This window comes from Vicugna pacos, chromosome 1 (assembly GCF_048564905.1).
Source record: "Vicugna pacos chromosome 1, VicPac4, whole genome shotgun sequence".
Lineage (NCBI taxonomy): Eukaryota > Metazoa > Chordata > Mammalia > Artiodactyla > Camelidae > Vicugna > Vicugna pacos.
Genome location: NC_132987.1, coordinates 3645658 through 3671997, shown reverse-complemented (window position 1 = coordinate 3671997; position 26340 = coordinate 3645658). Strand labels below are relative to the sequence as shown.

General features: G+C 41.0%; 1 protein-coding gene across 1 annotated transcript in view; it reads left to right on the top strand.

Annotated features, from left to right (window-relative positions):
- The window catches only part of LOC102545896 (collagen alpha-4(VI) chain-like), a 98492-nt gene that overhangs the window by 31914 nt on the left and 40238 nt on the right, over positions 1–26340 (top strand). The window contains exons 13-18 of the mRNA XM_072971330.1: positions 13050–13121; positions 14515–14541; positions 16165–16209; positions 17917–17970; positions 21236–21298; positions 21626–21691. Of these exons, the coding sequence (XP_072827431.1) occupies positions 13050–13121; positions 14515–14541; positions 16165–16209; positions 17917–17970; positions 21236–21298; positions 21626–21691 (327 nt within the window). The remainder of the gene's footprint in view (positions 1–13049; positions 13122–14514; positions 14542–16164; positions 16210–17916; positions 17971–21235; positions 21299–21625; positions 21692–26340) is intronic.

Sequence of the window (26340 nt, the reverse complement as noted above, 5' to 3'; positions counted from 1 at the left end):
GTAGTTTGTTACCATTAAGGAAACAGCCATGCTTGTTAGTGGTTTAACAGAATCAATTAAAGAACTAAGGCTGTTCTTACAACAAGATCACTCAGACGCCTTCCTGAGTGACTGAAAAGGTGATGGAGTTGTCATCACCTGCTGACAATTTGTATGTAACCCTGGATACATCCCCGGGCAAAGAAAAGTTACCACGTGATTGGCTGTGGAGAACAATGTGTGTTACAGAGACAGTTGTTAGCTTGGGGACTGGAATGTGGTTGGGACCATCTTTATCACATCATATAAATACTGAAAGGATTTTAAAAGCCCATCATTTTCAGTTAATTTTAAATGATGGGAAACCACTCACCCACAGGGGTCAATTTTAAAGCTGACTTGTATACACTACTGATTCTTACACTTTTTGGTCTCAAGATAGCTTTGCATTCTAAAAGATTATGGAGCTCAAAGAGCTTTTGTTGGTGTGGTTTCTAGCTACCGATATTTACCATGTTAGAAATTAAAATCGAAGTAATTTAAAATCATTTATTTCCTTTCAAAATAATAAAAATAAACCCATAACATAAATCACGTATTCCTTTATGAAAAATAACTATTTTCCCAAACAAAATACATTAGTGAGAAGAGTGGCATTGTTTTACGTTTTCAAATGTCTTTAATGTCTAGCTTATTAGAAAGCAGCTGGATTGGTATATCTGCTTCTGTAGAGTCTGTTGTGATATCGCTTGCTTTGTGACCTCTTAAAAACTACTGTACACAGACATAGAGAACAAACTTATGGTTACCAAGGGGTAGAAGGGGTGGGAAGGGATAAATTTGTAGTTCAAAAATTGCATCTCTTGGGGAGCGATGGACGTGTTAGCTGTCTTGATTGTGGTGGTGGTTTCATGGGTGTACACATCTATCAAAATTCATCAAATTGTACATCTGAAATGTGTGTAGTTTACTGCACAGAAATTATACCACAATAAAGTTTTTTTTTTAAAACTCTGCTGTACACTTGGGAAAGAATATGAATGAAAAAGGAAAAGACAGCATTTTAGTGTAATTGGGAAAAAAGTTTTAACTTTGTGAGCATCCCCTCCCAAAGGGTCTTGGGGCCCTGAGGGGTCTTTGGGCCAAACTTTTCACACTCCTGGTATACACAAGCATTAGTGTTTTAATTGCTCCAGTTAGAGTAGTCTGTTGATTATTAGAATCTTTAGGTTGCCTGAGCTTGGAAAGGAAGCAGAAATTAGAGAAAAATGCAGCCAGTGAGATTTGTGTAAGCCCACCCTTTTCTTTGGTGATGTTTGTGGGAGAATCACTCCACTTTCCTCTTTATTTTGCTTCAGTAAGCGTAGTCTCAGACGTTAGAAATACATTCAGAAATGTGAATTGTGAGCTTCCGTGATTTTGCTCAGCAGTAGTGAAATTATTTCTTCCTGTTTTTACGATGTTTTAAAATGTCTTTTAAGTGTTATTTTTTCTGCTTGGCCTCTGGTTCCGTAATATGCCTGATCAAAGTTAAGAGAATAACTTACGGTCTGACCAGCCCATTAGGACCACTGACGCCAATTTCAGACAACTCAGATAAGCCAGCAATGCCTGTCTAGGGTGGAGGATGATTTTGTCCCCTTTTTCTGCTGTCTCAACATCTCAAAACCAAGATATTTTATAAAGACTGTCGAGGAAAGAGCTAGAAATAGAATGTGAGCAACATACGTAATTTTATATAATGAAAAATTTTTTAGTAGCAACCTTAAAGAAAGGAAAAAAAAAACACAGGCAAAGTTAACTTTATTAGCATATTTTATTTAATCCAGTATATCCAAGATGTAATCATTTCAACATGTAATTAATATAAATGTTGATGAGATAATTTACTTTTAAAAATATGCACTTTGTAATCCAGTGTGTATCTGCATTTAGAGCTCATCTCAATTGGACTAGACACAATTTAAGGTCTCAGCAACCACCTGTGGTTACTGATTGTGACAGTGCCTTCTGTAGGGCTCATTCTCTTTTTGTTTCATTTCTCACAAAAGAGGTGACTTCAAACTACATCACACTCTGAGTGGCTTTTTTTTTTTTAAATTGAAGTATAGTCAGTTAACAGTGTGCCAATTTCTGGTGTACAGCATGTTTCAGTCATACATATACATACATATATTCATTTTCATACTCTTTTTCATTATAGGTTACCACAAAATAGTGACTACAGTTCCCTGTGCTGTACAGTAGAAACTTGTTGCTTATTTTATATATAGTATCTACAAATTTTGAACTCCCAATGAATAGCTTTTTTAAAGATTGAGGTATAGTAGGTTTACAATGTTGTGTTAATTTCTGGTGTATAGCATATTGATTTGGTTATACACATACATATATATTCTTTTCCGCATTCTTTTTCACTATAGGCTATGACAGGGTATTTAATATAGCTGTATATACTATACAGTAGGACTTTGTTGTTTATCTATTTTATGTATAGTAGTTGGTATCTGCAAATCCTGAACTCCCAATTTATCCGTCCTCACCCCCATTCCCCCAGGTAACCATAAGTTTGTTTTCTGTGCCTGTGAGTCTGTCTCTGTTTTGTAGATAAGTTCATTTGTGTCATTTTTAAAAGATTCCACATATAAGTGGTATCATGTGGTATTTCTCTTTCTCTTCCTGGCTGGCTTCACCTAGTATGAGAATGGCTTTTAATGTCGTTTCTCTGCAAAGCAGATCAGGCTGGTCTCCTCTATAGCAGAGACAGCTCTTGCTGGTGGACAGGTTTCAGAATCTGCCCAGAATTCGTAGGTTCAAGAACGTTCAAAGTGTAGGAAGACAGATAACAAACTCATTGTTCCCATTATCTTTCCATCCCCACTCCCACTTCCCAAATAGCAACAACAACAAACCCAGACACAACCCTTAGTGTTGCAGAACAGCAGTCACCCTCTAGGGCTCTGTAGGTGAGAGGGGAATGGTGGGCGGTCCTGTGCTGGGTGTCTGGGGTCTCAGCTGGGCTGGAGGACCCGAGGTGACTTCCTCTCCCCACCCTGGTGAGCTTCGGATGCGGAAGGGCAGGTAGAGGTTGTCCTGCAAGGCTGCTGGGTTTCACAGGGAGGGGCGGACTTGAGAGGGAGCAACCAAGGGATCGGCCTGAAGCCACCGGGCTCTGAGCATGCTCAGAAGTCAGGCGGTAACTTGCCGGCCACAGTCTGCTGGGTCCAAGGGCGTCACTAAGTCCCGACCAGATTCAAGAGAAGGTGGGCAATCAGAACCCCCCTCCTGAGACGGGAGTGCAAGGTCACGTGCATGGCAGGAGAGCTCGGAGCTTTTGGTGTGGCCATCCTTGGAAAGCACAATTGTTCAGACTCACAGATTCAGTGTATTTTCAGAATTTACCTACTGTGAGATGGTGGTTTAAATATGCACTGGTCACACATGAAGGCTTCATTAGATAGTACAAAAATCAGGTTATCTAAGGTCACAAAAAATAGTTACGTAAGAAAACTGGCATGCCGCGAGGCAAGGCACGCCTTCTCGCGAGAAACTGGCACCTGGCTCTTGGCATCTGCCCGCCCTTCCACAGGCGTCGCCCTCTTCCTCTTGGAATTTCAGCTTCCTGCCTCTTGAAGTGTACGAACTGCGTTGTTTCCTCATCTGTGGGGAAGGATAGCTCTACCTGCCTCCTAGGTGTGCGGACTAAATGAGCCAAGGTGTGAAACGCACTTGGAACAGCGTCCAGCAGGGAGCAAATGCTGTTACTGTTGGTGGTGCTTTTCCGGCTGCTCTCTGACTTGAACTTCCAACCCTGCGCCCAGGACACATCCTCTGAGTGAGCGCGGGGCTCGTCCAACCGGCCTTTCCTCCGAGCAAGCTTCCTCCAGGGCCGGCACCAGGACACCTTGCTGCAGCCCATTGGCCATGGATGGGGGAGGGTTGGTCACCGCACCCAAGGGAGAACATCATTAAAGCACACAACAAGGGGCACAGATAGTGGGGCGAGCATCCCTGGGACCGGCAGTGTCGCTGGAAACCAACTAAAAGCTCTAACAGTAAACAGCATTTATGACTTTTTAACGACAGCAAGAAGCATCACAGACAACATGGCAGTAAATGACTAAAAGCAGGCGCGAACGTGATGAAAGTTTAATGGAAAACACAAAGGAGACTGGGTAACGGGGCCAAATGGAGTCACCCACCATCTTCGCGGATGGGAGATTCACTGTGGGAGAGTCCAGGCTCTGTCAGGCGGAACTGCAGTTCAGTGCGGTGCCAGTATGGAGTCAGTGGGCGTGACTTGGTCCTGCTGTTGGGCTGCGCGATGCTGGTGTGTCAGGGAGCCTGCCTCACAGATCACGGGGACAGCCCTTAGCGTGGTGTTTAAAAACAGAGCATGGGTTCCAAGAAAGGACTTCAGTGCATATGAAGATTAGTGTGACATAGAATCCTACCTGGTGCGGGACAAGTGGTCCTTCATGTGGTGTAAGAGAAGAGAGCCCTTCACCCCACACAGACCAGAGTTGCTGCAGATGCAAGAGCCAACCGTGAGGGTTTAGTTATGAAAGTTGGAGTAGTAACAGAAGTCATATGGAAACAACACATAGTTTGTTACTGTTTTTACTGAAGTACTGTCAGTGACAATGTGTCAATTTCTGGTGTAGAGCACAATGTCCCAGTCATGCATACATACATAGATTTGTTTTCATATTCTTTTTCATTAAAGGTTAGTATAAAGATACTGAATAGTTTCCTGCACTATACAGAAGAAACTTGTTTTTTAATCTATCTATATATATATATTAGTTAATATTTGCAAATCTCAAACTCGCAAATTTATCCCTTCCCACTCCCTTTTCCTGGTAACCATAAGATTATTTACTGTATCTGTGAGTCTTTCTGTTTTGTAGATGAGTTTACAGTGTCCTCTTTTTTCTTTTTTTTAGATTCCACATATAAGTGATATCATAAGGTATTTTTATTTCTCTTTCTGTCTTACTTCACTTAGAATGACAATCTCTAGATCCATCCATGTTGCAGCAAATGGCATTATTTTATTCTTTTTTATGGTTAAGTAGTATTTCATTGTATAAATATACCATAGCTTCTTTATCCAGCCCTCTGTCAATGGACATTTAAGTTGCTTCCAAGTCTTGGCAACAATTGATAGTTTTGCCTCCAAATTTAAGAGTTGCATTTAAGGACAAACACCATGGATAAAGTTAGAAGGACAAGCATCACATATGGAGAGAAATGTACCAGTTAAACAGTGCAAATATATCTGGAACACACAGAAATGTTCTATAAATTAGTAAGAGGTAGAAATTCAGTAGAAAGTGGGCAATGGATAAACTAGTAATTTGCAGAAAAAGAAATGCAAATGGAAAATAAGTACCCAAGAAGATGTTTGACCTTGTAAATATACAGGAAAATGAAAATAAGAACATATTCTATTTATGCTAGCCTGATTGAAAAAATGTAAAAGATTGATAATATCTGGGGCAGGGAAGTGGCCACTTTCATCACTGTTGATTGCAAGATACCTGTTTTTTTGCAGGATAATTTGGAAGAATTTATCAAAAATTAAAATATGCCTGTTTTTTGACCAGCAAACCCACTATTAAAAAGCCATGTATAGCTCTCCAAGACTTCAGACAATACTATAGAGCTAAAGTCATCAAGACAGCATGGTATTGGTACAAAAACAGACATATGGACCAATGGAACAGAATAGAGAGCCCAGAAATGAACCCACAAACTTTTGGTCAACTCATCTTCGACAAAGGAGGCAAGAATATACAATGGAATAAAGACAGTCTCTTCAGCAAATGGTGTTGGGAAAACTGGACAGCAGCATGTAAAGCAATGAAGCTAGAACACTCCCTTATACCATATACAAAAATCAACTCAAAATGGATCAAAGACTTAAACATAAGACAAGATACAGTAAACCTCCTAGAAGAAAATATAGGCAAAACATTATCTGACGTACATCTCAAAAATGTTCTCCTAGAACAGTTTACTCAAGCAATAGAAATAAAAGCAAGAATAAACAAATGGGACCTAATGAAATTTACAAGCTTCTGCACAGCAAAGGAAACCAGAAGTAAAACAAAACGAATGGGAGAAAATTTTTGCAAATGATGAAACCAACAAAGGCTTGATCTCCAGAATATATAAGCAGCTCATACAACATAATAAGAAAAAAGCAAACAACGCAATCCAAAAATGGGCAAAAGACTTAAACAAGCAATTCTCCAAGGAAGACATACAAATGATCAAAAGGCACATGAAAAAATGCTCAATATGACTAATTATCAGAGAAATACAAATCAAAACTACAATGAGGTATCACCTCACACCAGTCAGAATGGCCATCATTCAAAAGTCCACGAATGACAAATGCTGGAGAGGCTGTGGAGGAAAGGGAACCCACCTACACTGCTCTTGGGAATGCAGTTTGGTGCAGCCACTATGGAAAACAGTATGGAGAGTCCTCAAAAGACTAGGAATAGACTTACCATATGACCCAGGAATCCCACTCCTGGGCATATATCCAGAAGGAACCCTACTTCAGGATGACACCTGCACCCCTGTGTTCATAGCAGCACCATTTACAATAGCCAAGACATGGAAATAGCCTAAATGTCCATCAACAGATGACTGGATAAAGAAGAAGTGGTATATTTATACAATGGAATACTATTCAGCCATAAAAACTGACAACATAACACCATTTGTGGCGACATGGATGTCCCTGGAGAATGTCATTCTAAGTGAAGTAAGCCAGAAAGAGAAAGAAAAATACCACATGAGATCACTCATATATAGAACCCCCCCAAAAGAACATAAATACAAAACAGAAACAGACTCATAGACCTAAAATACAAACTTGTGGTTGCCAGAGGGTGAGGCATGGGAAGGGACAGACTGGGAGTTCAAAATCTGTAGATACTGACAGGTATATGCAGAATAGATAAACAAGACTATACTGTATAGCACAGGGAAATATACACAAGATCTTGTGGTAGCTCACACACACAAAAATGTGACAATGAATATCTGTATGTTCATGTAGAACTGAAATATTGTGCTCTACACTGGCATTTGACACAACATTGTAAAATGACTATAACTCAAAAAAATGTTAAAAAAAAAAAGCATGTATAGTGGCTATTGGGGTAAGTGGAACTAGTCATGCAGAGAAAGACAAATACTACTTTAGTTCACTTATATGTGGAATCTAAAGAAAGATAGAAGGAAAGAAAAAGAACGAACTAAACTCATAGAAAAAGAGATGAGACTTGGTTACCAGCGGGGTGGGGGAAGGGGACCTGGAGGAAGGTGGCCAAAAGGTACAAACTGCCAGGTGTGAGGTAAGTGTGTGCTAGGGAAATAATGGGCCACGTGTGACTCCCGTTACCACTGCTGTGTGATCCACGGGAAAGTGGTCAAGAGAGTCAATGTTGAGTTCTCATCACAAGGCGAAGAGCGTGTTCCCTTATCTTTTGTCTTTGTGTCTGTATGGGACGGTGGGTGTTGACTGAGCCCTCCTTTCACAGCGGGTGGAAGTCGGAAACCTGCATCTGCTGCGTGGGGGTGGGCTGGGAAAGCAGATAGGGAAGAAATAAGAAAATCCACGTGTGAAGATGTGTGTACTAGTGTGATTACTTCCCAGCAAACAGTGCGGAGCAGTCTAGACCTTTCCTCCTGGAGACCTGGATACGAAAGTTGTGGTGCCCGGAAGCCAGCTTTTTGGCTGGCAGTGAAATGTCACAATTACACAAAGTGTACATGTTATATAGAAGTTCCTTATAGGGCCTTAATGTTTAGACTCGCCCTGCGCATAGAGGATGGAAGCTGTGGTCAGGGCGGGGAGAGAACGCGGGCTGCAGCCGACGGAAGGAGAACCAAGAACCCGGGCAAGCACCTCGGGGGAGAAGCGCCCTGAGAGCCGTGGACTGAGCCCAGCCCGGGAGGAAAACGCGCCTGGAACGCGGCACTCCTCCCGCTCCCGGCGCGCACGCCCCGACCTCTCGCCTGGACTGTTGCGGGAGCCCCCCCCACCCGCACAGCGGTCAGAAGGGCCCAGATGGAATCTGTCTGGTGGTGCCCCTCGCCCGTCCCCTGCTCAGGGATCCTGGTTTCACCTCGAGGAGAAAGGAAGCCCTGGTGAGGCCCCTCCGGGGCTGCACTGGGGGACCGCACCCCACCCTCGGGCTCCGACGGCCTCAGCCCACCGGGCTGTTCTGGGACGACACAGGCTTCTCCCGCCTCGTGGGCCGGGCTGGCTGTCCCTCTGCCTGGACGGCTCCTTCCTCACCTCCTTCAAGCCTGTGCTCCGATGTCACTGCCCACAAGAGGCCTCCCGGTGACAGTCTGCACCGCCCTTCACGTCCTCTCCTTGGGAGGCACTCCCTGTGATGAAATGTGTAACTGCTGGGAGGCTGGGCACCAGCGTCCAGGAACCCCGTGTCCTGTCTCTGCAACTCTTATAAATCTAAAATTATTTCAAAGTAAAACGTTTAACACACACACACACACACACCCCCCAAAACCAGCTCACGTTTGTTGGGAGCTTTGTATGTGTTAGTTGCACAGCTATACGTGCGTATGTTTTCTCTTCTCGTCTCATCCACAAAATAAGATGCTTTTCTTCGTCTTATTCCTGTTTCTCATGGAATAACTTGCACCAGCCCAGCATTTGAAAAGCTTTGTTGATGTAATTCTCTCCTCTGTCCTGATTTTAATCAATAGCTTTAAGCAGCCCCTGTGAGCAATCGGGCATCGATTTTTAAATGCAATAGAACTTAATTCCTAATGAGAAACACAGGGAGCCCAAATTTCCCTCTCAACACAGTTTAGCCTATTGCCCATCATAAAGCAATTTCCATTTCTTATGAGAACATCCTGGAGCTGTTCTGCCCAATCAGAAAACAGGATCTATTAGGGATGCAGGTGAATTGAACAAATATTTACTTACAATATTTAACTTAGTTACAGCTGAGGTTCCATGGTACCCAGGGTCCATCCTGGGAAAGGGTCCTGATTCAGCCTGTCCTGGGCTCTGCCACTTACCTGTATCAATTTGGGGGATGAGTCTACTCTCCAGGGCTCAGTCTGTCTATCTGGAAAATGGGCACAGTGTAAGCCCCTCCATGTAGGGATGTTGTGAAGGTTGGTGAAGTGACACATAAGAAGCCTATGTGCACTGGGCACTCCAGTGGCCCCTGCTGGGTTTCTGATTTCCCCTGAGACGCCTCCTGGGGGCCGGATCCACAGCTGGAGGAAGGATGAGGCCCAGCCCTGAAAATTCTTTTTTTTCTCATATTTTATCAAACCATTTTATTCAAAACTCTTCCCATGTAATTTCTTTCTTAATTTATTGAAGTATATTTATTCTTTTTTTATTGAAGTATAGTTGATGTACGATATTATATGTTACAGATGTACAATATAGTGATTCACAATTTTTAAAAGTTATGCTCCATTTATAGTTACTATAAAATATTGACTATATTCCCTGTTTTGTGCAACATATCTTTGTAGCTCATTCCATGTAATTTCTATAGTTCTTTGGCATTCCTGGAGCCACTTCCTGGAAGCATCGCACCGGGTTTTCTAGAGTATATTGTGTTCACTTCTAAATGTTTTTCAGATAAACCACTTTTAAGTCTATTTATGAAATCTGTCACTGCAAATTTTACTTCTGGCTTCAAAAACCTATTGCCTCATTTTTCTTGTGAGAGTATTTTTAGGCACTCAGGAATGTAATTACAAATTCTGTTGTTTGTAAAAGTGATTTTTAAAAGTCCTGTTTCATGATCTAACATTTGAAATTGTGAGGTCTTACCCTCAAATATAATAAATAATCTCTGTCAGATTTCTTTATCTCCTTTCTTCTTTAACTGATCTGGTAGATGACTTCCATAAACATCCCATAAATATCTCAAATTACCTCTGACTGGGTGTCAATCCTACGCTGTTCAAAGCCAAGTAACGGAGAGAGGGCTCTGAAATACGGGAGACTTTGTGAAGACTCAAATTAAGGATACTCTTTTTTTCCCTGAGGACTGATTTTGAAAAAACACATACCTAGTCATGTAGGTACAACAACTGGAACTTTAGAAATTACAAATAGAAGTCATAGGAGTGGGTTTTTTTCTTTTCATCACAATTATCTTTTTAATTTTTAATTGTAGTAAAACACAGGTAATGTAAACTTGATGGTCCTAACTGCTTCTAAGTGTGACGCTCAGTGACGTCAGGTACATTCACGTTGTTGTGCAGCCCCTCCCACCACCCATCTCCAGAACTCTTCCATCTTGCAAACTGGAACTCTGTACCCATTAACACTACCTCCCCGTCCCCCTCTCCCCCAGCCCCTGGCCACCACTGTTCTACTTTCTGTCTCTATGAATTTGACTACTCTTTAAGTAGAGTAGTCTCTTTAAGTAGAATCACACTGTATTTGTCTTTTTGGCTTATTTCGCTCAGCATAATGTCCTCAAGTTTCATCCATGTTGTAGCATGCCAGAATCTCCTTCCTTTTCAAGGCTGAATAATATTCCATGGTATCTGTATGCCCCCTTTTGTGTCTCTATCCATCCATCAATGGACACTTGGGTTGCTTCCACCTTTTGGCTGTTGCAAATAATTACTGTGCACATGGGGGTGTAGATATCTCTTTGAGACCCAGCTTTCAATTCTTTGCGGGTGTATATTCCAAAAGTGGAATTGTTGGGTCATGTGGTAATTCTATTTTTACTTTTTTTTGGAGAAACTACAATACTGTTTTCCATAGCTGCTGTATTCTTTTCTATTTCCACCCCAAATGCATTGGGGTTCCAACTTCCTCACATCCTTGCCAACGTTTGTTTTTGTTTGTTTATTGCTAATAGCCATCCTGAGTGAGTTTTTAGAAATTTTTTTTTGTATTTTTTATTTCCAAGATTAACTTACTTGCTTACTTACTTACTTTATTTATTTATTTAATTGAAGTACAGTTGGTTTACAATGTTGTGTTGGTTTCTATTGCACAGCATAGTGATACACCTATATATATATATATATATATATATAGGTGTGTATATATATATTCTTTTTGGTATTCTTTTTCATTAGAGGTTATTACAAATTACTGGATAAAGTTCCCTGGTTTATGCAGTAGGACATTATTGTTTGTTAATTTTATAGATAGTAGTTTATATCTGTTAATCCCAAACTCCTAATTTATCCTTTCCCCCTTTCCCTTTTGATAACCGTAAGTTTGTTTTCTATGTCTATGAGTCTCTTTCTGTCTTGTAAGTAAGTTCATTTGTGTCATTTTTTTAAGATTCTGAGTGGGTTTATTTTTAATGTTTTGTTAAAAATAAAATTAAGAATTTTTCCTCAGTGTCCTCGCTTTATGAGGGACATTTGTTTTATATATAACAATTATTTTCTAATAAAGATGACAACCATTTATTCATGATTGATGACACTGGATAGTGCAATGTAAACCAGCAGATCTGTGAGGGTTACGTTTTCCAGAGGAAGCTTAAACACCATATATTGAACCTAAAAATTCTTATAGGCTAGGAAGAAAGAGGAGAACAGACATTTATTTGGCACCTACTGTGTGTTAGGCTCTGCATTAAGCATTTTGTGTATATTTTGACACAACCTTCATCACAACTCTACTGATATATGTTAATACTTTCTTTATGTATATTCAGAAATAGAAACTTAGAGAGAGTAAGTGACTTGCTAAGGTCAGATAGACAGCATTGCAGATGTGTCCAAACCCATGTCTTTTTGTTTGTTTGTTTTTATGGGGGGGGAGGTAATGAGGTTTATTCATTTATTTCTATTTGGAGGAGGTACTGGAGATTGAACCTGGGACCTTGTGCATGCTAAACATGCGCTCTACCACTTGAGCTATACCCTCCCCACCAAACCCACGTCTTGTGTTGTGCTCTGCTATCACTTGCTGTCTGTTAGGCTTAAAGCACCTCATTTGTCCAATCCATGTGGTTTGTGACATCCTTTCAATACAATAGTTCATGCATTCAATACAACAGTCCTATGAGTGGTTAGAATCCATGTTATCCAGATCCGTATGTTTTTTTTTTCACCAGTGGAGGAAATTGTAATTCACAGAGTCATGTACTCACAAAACTTGTTGGAGGCGGAGCTGGGACTCGAACCCAGGTCCTTTCATTCCAGATCCGGAGGACCTCTCACTTTTCCGTGATCCCTTTTACTGTCCTGGGCAGCTCACACAGGGAAGTCATCCAGCCTTGTTAAGAGAAAGTTAGATATTACATTTTATAGACCCTCTTTTTGATGAAAGGTCTTGGGATGTACAGTGCTTTCTAATTTATATTTGATCAACTTAGTAAAAGGCCTGACATCTCCCGTTCCATTCCTTATTCAATACCTAGATCAAAAGGTTACGTTCATTAACATAATTCAGGGAATCATTCTTCAAATCCTGATTGGATGTTACCATGTGCCAGACGCTGTACTTAGGGCTGGAAACCCAGAGATAAATAAATAAGACGTTGTCCTTGTCTCCAGGAAGCTCACAATATACCAGGAATATAACACAAAAACATAATAACAAGCAATATAACAGTAAAAGCTTCTCAGGAGAGGACGTATGACATATGATCTACACCTTAGACAGAGGCTGGATTTCATCTAGAAGAGAAAGAGTTAAATAGTGGTTTATTCTTTGTGGAGCCATGAGGAAACCTTCATCCAGTTTCAGCTGCCTGAAGGAAATGTTCAGATACAACTTCTGTTTGATTTGAATGCTTAAGTTTTTGCCCATGTGGCTTGACTGAATTGATCGAACATAGAGTTCAGATTTGTGTGATTTGGAGTCATCAGTGTGGGCAGTTGATGGGTGAACATTCTGATTGCTTTGCAGGTCATCCAACCATGTCTTTGAGGATGTAAAAGTGATTGCAAGGACCATGTCGTTATTTTACCCATTCTGACAGTTGCTCATTGCTGACTGGAATTGGTCGGATGGGGACAGAGGTTGTTGCTTGACTGTCTCCATGTGTATCTTTACTCCACAGGGAGAAAGAGGTCCCCGAGGTCTTCCTGGACTCCGAGGTGAGGACGGATGCCGGGGCAGGAGAGGACCCAAGGTGAGTGTGGCCTCAAGCTGTGGAGGTCTTTCCCTGCCTCTGGAGTTTTAGGAAAATCTTAATTCTTCAGCGTAGCTCTGGTGTTTTAGCTCTTTCTCAGACTGAGGGAGTGGAGCAGTGGAACCCGAGGAAAGGCATCCAGTGCGAAATCTAGTGTTTATTTGAGGGGTGGGGGTGAGGGTCACAGTAAACCCAAGTAGGGGAGTACAGAAGTTAGACAGAAGGGAAGGTGGCCTAAAAAGAGTGCATTATTATTTGATTACACTGTGGGTGGATAGAGCTTAATCCTGCTGAGAAGCAGTGGGGGCAGTGAGCGCAACTCAACCCCAGGGGGAGGGAGCGGGGGTATGTGTGCACTAGATCCCATCGGGCATTAGTTGAGGGCGGCTCCCAGGGGACACTGATGCCCCAGCACGTCTGGCCAGTCTCGTGTGTGGACAGACTCCAATACCAGGAAAAGCCCTCAGGAGGAGACCCACAGAGGTAGCAGCTGGAAGTTGGGCTTGAGAACAATGAGATTTTAAAGGCTCAATGGTAGACTTTGTGCTTAACAAGCACAAGGTCCTGGGTTCAATACCCAGTGCTTCCATTAAAACAAACAAACAAACAAACAAGCAAACAAACAAACAAATAAAAGCCAAATTTAGGGATCATGAGTGGGAAACCCTTTTTTAGTGGTTGCTTTAAATGTCTCTTAACCTTCTAGGATTAGAGAATGTCCTTTAATAAGGCCAGAGAATTATTTTTACAGCCAGCTTTAGAGTCCTCTGGAGTTTTTCTGATCACAGTGACCATATTCTGTATCTTCTACCAAGTTTGTCTTTCAATTACTTTGTCTTATGGTTCCCGGAAGCCTTTGCATGCTTGTGACTCAGTGTATTCCCATTTTTGTTTGGAAGCATATGATTGTTGTCATAAATGACAGGTTACTGCTGTTTCTGGCTCTCCCCCTACTGTGGGAGGAGTTACTAGTCACACTTTTCTCCACGTCACGGTGCAGGGGAGTGGTAGTAATCAGTGATGTCCATATGGTCACTGGAGAAGAAATCTCCATTTTGATCCAAAACTTGCACTTTCTTTTTTTAAAATTTTATTCTCAATTGAAGTGTAGTTGATTTACAGTGTTAATTTCAGCTGTACAACAAAGTGATTCAGTCATACATACATACATATATATATTTCAGATTCTTTTCCACTGTGTGTTATTACAAGAAATTGACTATAGTTCCCTGTGCTAGACAGTAGTTTCTTGTTGTTTATCTATTTTATATGTAGTAATGTATGTATCAAAATTGCAATTTCTTGAAATTAGGGAACATATGGTTTCCTAAATGAAACAGTGGCTTAAAAGTGTCATTCAAGCTCAGTTGTTTTTATTTGTTTTGAATTTTAGGGAGCAAGAGGATTTTCTGGAGAAAAGGTGAGTGGTCTTCCTTATTCTCAAACTGGGGAGTGGCTGCTTTGGGAAACACAACATCAAGTTCACTGATTTTTTCCTTTGCTTGAGTAAGGTGGGGCTTAATACCTGGGGATAGATGTGTCAGGTGGTGTTAACAGCCAAACTGTCACGCTAATGAATGGCTGTCTGTAAGGTAAGTATTTCAGGTTTGAATCTGGATCTATAAGATAATTTTCAAGCCTTGCTGACTATAATGTTGGAGCCACAAGATTATCATGTTTATCTGAAAGAGTTGGTTCTGAATTCAAGGTGTGTTCAGGAGGGTTTGGTCACGTGAGGTGTCACGTGGGAGAGGGATGCAGGACAGGGCTGGTAAGGGGCTGGTGCAGCAGGGAGTGGCTTTACATCCAGATTCAGAAGCCAAGTACCCATCTGCCCATTCATTCATTCATTCAACAAACATGTATTAGGTATCTGCTCTGTTCCACGCATTATCCTAGGGAATGAATATCAAGTGATGAATGGATCAGACAAGGGCTGATGGATCTCATTTACCAGGTCTCCTGGGACCACTATGTCCTGTGCCAAACGTAGCACGTGATTCTAGTCCTAGAGTTTCCTATGCGTATTTTCATTCACTAAAATCAGCTGTCCTTTGGCTAAAACAAAAATGCCTGAAACTTGATTTCCTCGTGTGGCCAGTAGGAGTACATCGACCACCCCACGTGTGTAAAATGCATTTTATTCTGCTTGCAACACTCTGGATCTTTTTGTTTTTTCTTCAGAAGATGCTTTATAATAAATAGATTCTCTGTCCTTTTGAGTTGGTTGGTAAAACAACGAGCCCGTGATTTGAAAGTGATGGAAAGCTTCATGGGGTAGCACAATGCCGTGGCCAGTTATTACTCTTATTGTAGTCAGCCCCAGCTTTTCAGGTCTTCTCTAAAGAAGTCTTTTTTTCTTTTTTTAAGTCATAAGTCTTTCCAAATGCACACACGTCCAAACACACTCATTTAATTCCTGCTTAATCTGCGATCTTTGGAGTTTCCATTATGCAGATGAATTCAGGCATGTTTGCCAGTCTTTTTATTTACTTATTTATTTTGTTGGGGGAAGATAATTAGGGGTGTTTATTTATTCATTTATTTTTCTAATGAAGGTACTGGGATTGAACCCAGGACTTCGTGCTTGCTGGGCATGCCCTCTACCACTGAGCTCTACCCTCCTCTCTTTGCCAGTCTTTTTACATTAAAAAAAAAAAAAAGGTCAATGACACAAAGACCATCGTAGACAACCAGTGAGAAATGTTTCATTCAGTCCGGTGAGACTTATCGTGCTTGTCCCAGTGTAAAAGTTTAAAAGGAAGTCTTTCTATCCATTCAAAATCTGAATTTCTTTTTTCCTTCTATTTTTCTTTAGCATCTGAAACTGTCAGGAAAAACAGTATATATTGCTAATATCCATTTCAGGAAGAAAATAATCACTGCTTTTTGATACTTGAATGCCGAATATAAATGTTGTTTGAAAGACCTAGATTCTTCTACCTTCTGAGAATAATATTAGCAAGAAAATTAACATGCAAGCAGTAACCAGGGACACCTGGTCCTCTAGTCCCTAACATCCTCATCTTCCTTTGCTCCACAGGGCAGCCCTGGTGAGGAGGGTCTTGATGGCTTGGATGGAGAACAGGTACAGACTGTTTCTCATTCTCTGTCCCCAGCTCTCCCCACCCTCATGAGTTTGACATTAATACTCTCCATATTTCTCACAACTAGTCTGGAAATTTAAATAAACACGCATGCTCACCAATGTCTAAAGTTAATTTACGTGTTTGTTCTTGTGTTCAAAATACAAGGAACCTATAAACTTAGCTCTCATGTCACATGTTGTTGTCGGAGTTTTATTTTCACCTTTTACTTTTGTTAATTCTAGGAACTAGACATTGTTATAATGATTGCTTTATTTAATCAATACTTACCTAGCTTTACCATCATATTTATTACTGTCACTGATGCCTTCAAAGGAACGTGAAAAAATCATGCTTCTTTTGCCTAAAATACAACTTGTAGATTTTTTTCTTTGATGAAGGTTGTAAATGCTCCTGGTGGTTTTTTTCTCTGACAATTTCATGATTTCACCATTTTTCTTGAACGATCACTCTTGGGTATACAATTATTTTCTCTCAGCACTTTGGCAATGTAATTTCATCCTCTCCCGGCTGACTTTCATCTTTGCTCTTAAGAAGTTATCCGTCAAGGAACTGTTGTCCCTTTGTTAGCGATCTTTGAAAAAAATCTCAGGCTGCTTTACAGCTTTCCTTTGTTTCTCGTTTTCTGCAGTTTCAATATGATGTTCCAGGCATGAATTTCTTCTCACTTTTCCTATTTGGGACTTAGTAAGCTTTTGAATCGGAGCATTTGTGTCTCCAGGTTTTGGAAAATCCTTAGCAGATGATCATTTTGAAATTTTAATCTTTCCCACTTTCTCTCGTATCTCCTTCTGGAAGTCTAATTAGAAATTTGGAGACCTTCTCACTTTACCCTCAATGTCTCTTAGCCTTTCTTTCATATTTTCTATTTCTTTATCTTTCTGTGCTGCATTCGGAATAACTTCTTCAGTTTCTAGTTCACCAATCCTTATGTTAAATGTTTAATGTACCATTAACCTGCTGATAGGAGTTTTGATTTCATTTATTCTAATCTCACTTCAAGAAGTTCTGTTTGATTCTTTCTCAAATCTGCTTGCCCCCTACCCTTTTTTAAAATATAGATGCTTTTTTTTTTCCTTAGCTCATTTTTTGGGTTATTTAAATGATTAAAGATATTTATTTTACATTGCGATAATTCCAACATCTATAGTCATTATAAGTCTAATTTGTTGTCTGTTGGATCTGCTGGCTTCTCCCTCATGGTGTCTACCTCCTATGTGTTGTAATTTTTGATTGACACTCATTTTTGATGGAACTTTGTCTGTGAGAAGCCACTGAGTGGCGGTTGTTTGCTTCTGCCACATACTTGGTGGCACTACCTCCTGGGACCACTTTAAAATAAGTGATCACCTTGTGGGTTTTCACACCACACATGTCCAGAGTGATCAGGAGTCCTCCGGCAGCCAATAGCTGTGACTCTTCTAGATTCTGCTTTCTCTTTGTCTAAACTCTAAGCATCTCTCTTTTTCTTTATCAGCTCATGGATGCATGTAAGATGTAATTTAATTTGTTATTTGGATTTTAAATTGTTTTTTGAAGAGAAGATTGTTCAGGGCAGCTAGTCTGCCACATAGTCAGATTTAGAACTTTCTACTCTTGGCTAGAATGTGAAACTATGTGAAAAAATTTCCTGGTGTGTGTGACTTATGTAATACAGATTCTTTTTGTATTTCTTTGTCTTTTTCTAGGGTGATCGTGGAGTCCCAGGGTCATCTGGAGAAAAAGGAAACAGGGGAAGTCGGGTAAAGTGTGAGAAGATTCTTCTCCCACATATCTCAGATTCCTGCTCCAGAAACTGACCTGGGCAGCTTATTTCTAAGCTCTGGGAAAGCGTCATCTGGTAGCACTAGTACTGGATTGGGAGTGAAAGGGTGATAAATATTAGATGAGTCTTTGGAACTTCTACTTAAGGCCTGACTCTGCTGATAGTGAAATGGGTCATGGGAACCAGCTTACTTAACCTTTTGTGCTTTATCCTGGGCGTCATTCCCTTTTGCACAAGCTTTTTGTGGCTTCCTGTCACCAGTGATGTAGTCTGACACACAAGGCCTTTCAACCACATCCTTCACTAATCTCAGTCCAGAAGTGTCCTTCCCAAACTGGGCTCCTCACTGTTCCCTGGAGATTCCTTCTGCACGCCCAGCTCTGTGTCTCAACCTCACTCAGTACTTCATCCTGGAACGCCTTTTCCCTGCATCCATCTTTAGTGCTTACTTGAACCTCACCTTTCCTTCAGTTTCCACCTCCTCTCTTTCGTCCTAATGATGCCCTCCTTGACCATGTCGGTCTGTAGTGACCTCCCCCTTCTCTGCATCTCCCAGTGTCCATTGTTTGGACTATCTGCTTGACTGTGACTATGCACTGTGCTGGTCACTCTCTCCAAGTGAGGGAGGGCAGGTACCTGGCGTATGTACTGCAACTCCCCCTTCCTGTGCCCAGGCAGACATTACTAATCAATTTCCCTTCCCATGCCCATGCAGACATTACTAACCAATGATGGATTCCAGCCTGAAGGATCCAACTTGACACAGCACTGTAATCAGCTTCTGTTGATTCACTGGATTAGATAAAGAGGGTTAAATTTATTTACTTATGTTTCTATTACCCCTATGGAATTAGAGCAATACTTTTACCCTTAGGCGTGGATTGATTTCCTGATACATGAAACAGAGAGTCGCAAGACATGACTCTTTATTGAGGTTTAATTTCCAACCTGCAGTTTGTGGATCAGATTTTGGAGAAGGTGGAGCACACTACATTCCCTTAAAGACTGGAGAGACTTCAGTTTCCACCAAAATTAGTTGAACTCAGTAAATGCCTGTCAAGTGCTTCCTACCTGTAGGGCATTTTGGCAGACACAAAGAAGGGTTCAGAGGTAAATGAGTCAAGGTTATGACCAATAAAGAGCTGGTTTGCTGGTGCAGGAGATAAGATTTGTACAGGAATAACTCTAATACAAGATAGGATAAGAAAAAGGCTGTAAGAATGGTACAAATAAAGAATCAATGGGAGCCCAGTGACTTGGAGAGGAATCTCAGGTAGAGTGGCCTTTCTCCATCCAATCAGTCAACAAAATTCACTGAGCATCTATTGTAACTTAGGGAAGACTGTAGAATGGGGACCAAAATAGGCATGAGTTCTGTTTCTCAGGATTTGCCTCTATGGGGTGAAACAGATATTAATGAAATAATCATGGAAATAGATGTAAGATTACTGCTGAGATAAGTACGTGAAAGGCAGGGAAATGGCACAGGGATCTGATCCAGCCTGTGCAGTCAGGAAGGCTTCAGTAAGGGAGTAACGATGGAATGAAATTTAAAAGATGGTGAGGGAGGAGGAAGGGGACGTGAGACCAGCCTTCCCTACTGAGGCCCTGTGGCATTTGAGAATGTGCTCAGGGTGGAGAAGACTCAGGCATTCCAGGGAACACAGGAAATCAAGACATTCTCCAATGAGACCTCTGTGAGACACACACACACACACACAGTATTCCAGGTTAAGGAAAAGAAAAGGCTTAGATTAAAAGAACTCAGAGTGGTTTTGGACAAACAAAGATTCCACTTCAATAGAAGTGGAGGGTGAGATCAGAAGTATAAAGAGTGGGAGGACAGTCTGGAAGGGCAAGTCGGAGCTGGTTTGATGCCATGTTTTAAGGGTTTTGTTCTTTTCTGCTGAGTCACCAGGTGCTGTTGAAAGTTTCTAAGCAAGGAAGACATGTGTTCAAAGCTACAGGTTTGGAAGATTATTCTGGAAGCCAGTGTCTGGGTCAGAAAAAGGAAAGACTATATGTTGGGCAAAACATAATAGGCACCATATGTCAGGCCCTGTACTCAGCATTTTAATTTACTATTCTGTTGAATCCCTGTAACAGCCCTATAAGATAAGTATGTCTATTTCACCGATGAGAAAATTGTTTTGAACTGAGAAGTCAAAGAAATTTGCCTTGGTTGTCAATTAAGCAGCAGGATTAGAATTTAGAATTAACTAATTCCTTCTTACCATTGTATCAGACCAGGGAAGACGTGAAGAAAGGTCTCTAGTAACATTATGAGGTGGCTTCTTGTGGAACCCAGAGAACATCCCATTTCCTGTGTGTCTGAGAGCCAGATTTCAGAGGGGGCCCCACTTCACTATTCTCAGGGTGTGGTGTGTACCCTCCAGAACCAGGTATATAACATCATCTGAGGAAGGCTCCTGTGGTGGAGGGCTCTCCCCGATTCTGTGATTCTGTAGGAACTATGACACAGAGGTGGTACCACTAACAGCAGGGTTTAACAAAAAAAAAAATTTTATTGAAATGTAGATGATTTACAATGTTAGTTTCAGGAGTACAGCAAAGCAATTCAGTTATACATGTACATACACATAGATATATTTTTTTCTTTTTATATTCTTTTCCATTATATGTTATTACAGGGTATTGAATGTAGTTTCCTATGCTATACAGTAGGACCTTGTTGTTTATCTATTTTAGATACAGTTGTGTGTATCTAACAAAAGGTTTTAAGAGAAGCAACCATTTGCTTTTCATGTCATAGTCTTATGGCAAGTTCCTCCACCTCTCTGGCTCCCTGCCTGTAGCAGTCAGGAGCTCCAGAAGCATTTCTCTCTCTTTTCTTCTCTTTTTCATAAGATCTTGCACTGCTAGTACTGATGGAGAGAGCCTTCTTTTCCTTACATGTATTTCTGTGTAGGAGCATCAGGAAGTTGTGAAAAGATCCAGGGTATTGGTGGTAGGGGGACAGGGTCTGACTACTCTGAGCCTCAGTTTCCTTGTATGTAGCAGGTTAATTCTTGAATTGTGAGGCAATGCACATATAGGGCCAAGTGTATCCCAGATTTCCAATAAAAGTATGTTCTTTTCTGTGTCTCAGCCTCACCTCTTTGGCAGCTAATGCTTTAAAGTTCACGTACTACATTGCTCTTTTAATTTGAATCTCATTTGCCATTTCCCTTTAGGCAATAGATGATTTTAAAAAGTGACACTTTTTAAAAATTTGATTTAAGGGCTTGCCTGGACCACCTGGACGACCTGGCGAGCGTGGAGAGCCTGGGCTGAGGGGAGATTTTGTGAGTAGTGGGGCTTCAGGGATTTCTGCTGCTCTAATCCAGGGATTGTGAATTGTTTGCTTGAGCACAAAGGCAGAGGACAATGAATTATTCATTAATGAGGCATCTGTTCAGCCTGTCTTAGTATTGCGACCAATAGGAGATTTGAAAGGAAGTCCATCTTATACAACATTTGGGCTCTTAAAGAGTTTAGAATTTTAATTGCACTGGGTATTTGGAATACTGAGCAGGCTCAGACAACTGAAAGGGTCCACTTTGGTGCCTTTTCCTTTTTAAAAATCATACTTTTCCTACCCATTTGAGCTAAGAAACCTTTTATTTTCCCAGGGGGATCCTGGAACTGATAGTTTCACCCAAGGCCCCAAGGGGGAAAAAGGGAGGCGTGGACACCAGGTAAGACAGTCTCCCTCCCTTTGGGGCTACTGGTGCCCTGGAAGCAGATGCTGGCTGGGGCAGGAGTCATGGGCATTCAGGTTGGATCAGCAGAGAAAACCACAGTGAAAACGTATGGTCTCCACTGTCCATGGGGACAGGAGCTCTGAATGCTAATCTCTACTTATATCCTTGTCCTAGCATCTTTGTCTCCTGGTTTATTATTATTCTTTTGTACAGATCTTACCTCCAACAGCATTAGTAATTTAAGTTACTTTACATCTTTTGTCCTTGGTTTCCTCATCTCCAAATTGAAAATATGGGACTCAATGATGCCTAAGACCTTTCAGTTTAAAAATTCTCCAATTTTATAATGATGCCTCAATTTAAAAAATGCTTAGGGTCATCACCCTGCTGGCTTGCTTTCTGTCATGGCAACTGTCAATTGATGTGTATGGGGTACCATCCATTTTTAAAGATAAGATCTTTGTCTAGTTCTAAATACTAGAAGCATTGTGATAAGAGTCATCACAGAAGGAAAAAGACTTGCTATCTTGACAGAGACCAATTTGTTGAAAGGTATTTTTAGATTTTTACGCCCAAGACATTAAAATGCAAGATTCTGAAAAATGACTGAAATAACCCAGGTACCTCCATCCACAGAGTTCATCCTTCCCAGTTTCCGGGAATGGGGTGTGCATAGCAAAATGCTTACAACTGTAGAGGAACTTCCGTTTGCTTTAAACTCCAATTTGCATCCTTTGACAAAAACCTTAGGACATCCATTCTCCTCCCTGAATTTTGGCTAGTTCGCAACCATTTTATATACACCCAGGTTCTGAATAAAGTCCAGTTTGTAACAAGATCATTATTACACAGCTATGTGAGAAAATCATCATGACTTGCTGCAAGAATTTCTCATCCTGTTGTCGATTACAGTTGTTTTGGACCAACTGTGAGAACTTTCTTTGGTGAGTTGAGTTCAGAGAGCCGTGTGAATTGCCTCAATCAGCTATGGGATTGAGCTAAGGGAACAACAGGGCAGCCATCCTGAACCCATTCCGGCCCGTTTCCTCATCCGCAAGGTGGGACTATTAGAGAAACCATTTCAAAGTTTCCAGGAGTCAGTGGTTGTCATAGCAAGAAAGGTCTTGATCTGTATTATCTGTGGTTTGCTCATGGTTTCACTGCTGGGAAGGAACTCAGGCCTCTAGACAAACTGCCCACTGCTGCGTCCGTCTCGGCACCGGGGGGACCCTCCTGCTCACAGCTTTCCGAGGTGTCCGAGGTGTCCGTCGCTGACTTTAGCTAAGGGTTAACCTTGGACACCGGATCCCTGAATTGTGCGTGCAGGCAAAAAGGTACCTGAAACAGCGCCACGTCATGCTGCATTTTCCTTCCCTGTGCTCGCTACTCCCATGCTGAGCTCAAAGAAGGCTCCTAACTAAGCGTTCTTTGAGTAGATTTGGATGATGGAAGTCACTCCTGCCAGTTACACAAGCCTGTAGCCGGTGCAAGCTGACGGCCCAGCCTGTTAGGTGCTTTGATAAGAGAGCCCTCTAGGGGTCAGTCTTTCCTCGGTTTAACTGAAGAGCAGATTGAATGTAATCTGGATGGAGAAGGGGCCCTGATGAAGCCGTCTTTCAAACCACAGAGGAACTTTATTCTATGCCTAGAATTTGGGGAAGGGATGGGAAACCAGTGATGACTTCACACTTCCGGGAGAATGAAAAGCAATACAACCTTTGTGGAAGGCAATCAGTCAACATATGTCAGTTAGAACGGCTGTTTTTTGTTTGTGTTTTTTAATATGCAAGTGACAGAAAGCCTGACTGGCAGGCTTTAGCTGATAATCCAGGGGAGGGGGGCGGTGATGCAAGGTTTGGTACACAAGCTCAGTGATGTCATCAAAACCCAGTGATGCCATCAGGGACTCAGCTCCTTCTTTCCAGGGTGCCATCTGCAGTGTGGTTCTTGGGCTGGGCATTAAGGATTTCATCTCCACTGTTACATGAAATGGCAGCAGGAGAGGGGCTCTCCTTCATCAGGGCACTCCCAGCAATACTCTGTTTATAGCTCATTTGGCTCATTGGCTGGGTCCTGGGCTCCCCACCCACCCTCACCCCATTTTAAGAGCGCCAGAGAAAGCACGTCTCTGACAGAGGAGATGAGATTGTCATGACTGGCTTAGACCTGTTGTAATTCAGCCCTTAGAGTGGGGCGTGTTGTTGCACCAAACAAAACTGGGATTTTTGTCAGCAAGGAAGAAAGGGGAGGGCTTGTTGCGTGGTTGCCAACTGTGCCTGCCACGACTTAATATGTGCGTGTCCTTTGACCCAGTCTTCCCAGCTCTAAAAGTTTATCCAGAAGCGTATCATGGATCAAACAAGGTTTTAACTCCAAAGATGGTCAAGGTGATGATTTTTAATCACTGCAAAGCCTATGTGTTCAATGAAAAGGGATTGTTCGTATAAATGATGGTGTCCCAACACGATAAAATATTATTAAGCCATGAAAAATAATTTAGAAGACTATTTCTAACAAGGAAAACTTTCACGGTATGATATTAAGTGAAAAAAACCAGATTACAAAACTCTGTATTCCACAAGGGGTCCAAATGGGTAGAAGATATCCATATCTGTTTTTCCTAGAAGGATAAACAGCCAGAAGTGCATTTATTTTCTTTAACCTTGTTCTCTGAATTGTTGAAATAGTCTGTGATGAACCCGTTCTACTTTTCACCTCAACTTTTTGTTTTGAAAACTTTTAAACCGGCAGAAAAAGTTGTAGTTTCAAGACAAGTGTAACGAACACCAATTGTTACCACTGACCCCGCTTTACGTCTCTCTGTACAAATACATGGGTAATATATGTACATATTTTGCTGAGTCATTTGAGGACTAATTGGAACCAAGGCATTCTCCTATACAAGCAAAATACAGTCATCACATCTGAAAAATGTTTATATCGATGCAAAATTGTTTTCTAATATACAGCCCACGTTCAGATTTCCACACTTGCCCCAATAACGCCCTTTACAGCTATTTTCATTGTTGTCCCGGGACCCAGTCAAGGATTATGTGGTGCATTTCATTGTCTTGGTCACAGCTGTTGCCCAGTCATTTGTTTGCTCACATGACATTGACGATCTAGACCAGGACACCAGCATCCCTCAATTAGAGTTTGCCTGATTGTTTCCTCATGACTAGATTCAGGTTAGCATTTGTGAAAGGAGATTAATCAATGCTGGACCCTTCTCAGTCACCAGGTGGGACACTGCCAGTCTCTCTCATTATTGGTCCATTCATTTTGTCATTTGACTAAGATGGTGTCCACCAGATTTACCCACTGTGAACATACTTTTCCCTCTGTCCAGTGATTAATTTGGAAGATGACACCCTGAGACTGCATAGTTCTTATTTACCAACCATCTTTTACCCAATGATTCTAGCATCTGCCCAAATAATTTCTTTACTATGCTGGCTGCAAATAAATTATTTACTGTTGAAATGAGAAAATGATAACCATTTTAAGAAAGAGTCTTTATTACATCTGGACTAATTGTGAGTATTTTACCTAAAGCCTTCTCCCTCATAAAACCTACTTTATTGTAAAAATTCCAATTATAAAAGTAACACCACAGATATTTGAGAGTACAGAAATGTAAAACATAGAGGAAAAAATTCAGGAGTTCCAGTAACTAAGAAAACCATCAGCTTACTAGACCTTCCTAACTTGTTGATGACAAAGTTACTCTCCCTGAGACATTCAGATGAGGATCCCATGAGCTTATTAAGAAATGTTCTAGAACAATATAAAAAAATGAGGAATCACCATTTTGTCTTTCTCCTTATCTGGGATAAATTATTTACTCACAAAATTTAGCATACTTGGAAAGAACAACAACAATTTTTTTCTACTTTATAAACTTTTGATAAATATAGTTTTTGATTGGTTTTATATGATTACAATAAGCATTTCTACCATAATATAATTAACACATCTCTCATTTCATGGAATATTTAAATTGTATCAGAATTTAATCTGTTGTAAGTAACAGTTAGAAGACGAGCTTTGCACAAAATGTTTTTGTTTCTGTATTAAAAAAATTTTTTTAATTGAAGTACAGTCAGTTACAATGTATTGATTTCTGGTGTACAGCATCATGTCCTAGTCATGTGTATATATACACATATATTCATTTTCATATTCTTTTTCATTAAAGGTTATTACAAGGTATTGAATACAGCTCTCTGTGCTGTACAGCAGAAACTTGTTTTTTAATCTATTTTCATATATGGTGGTTAACCTTTGCAAATCTCAAACTCCCAAATTTATCCCTTCCCACCTTCTTTCCCCCATTAATCATAAAATTGTTTACTATGTCTGCGAATTTGTTTCTGTTTTGTATGTTTCTGTATTTCATATTCTTTGCCAATTTACGGATTCTTACTGAGTTAGCATGCAACTTCACTGAGTAATTATCTAAAATATCCCTATTTGGGACCCAAGATGTTTTTTTCCATTCTCCTGAAATGTGGACTCAGTTTGGTTTTCTCTGGACACCACTTATTTTCCCACTTCAGACCTTAAAGAGATGAGAGCTCTAGGAAGTGTCCCCATCATGACTGAATAGCTTCCCCTTGCACCGTCTGGTCCACCCATCACTC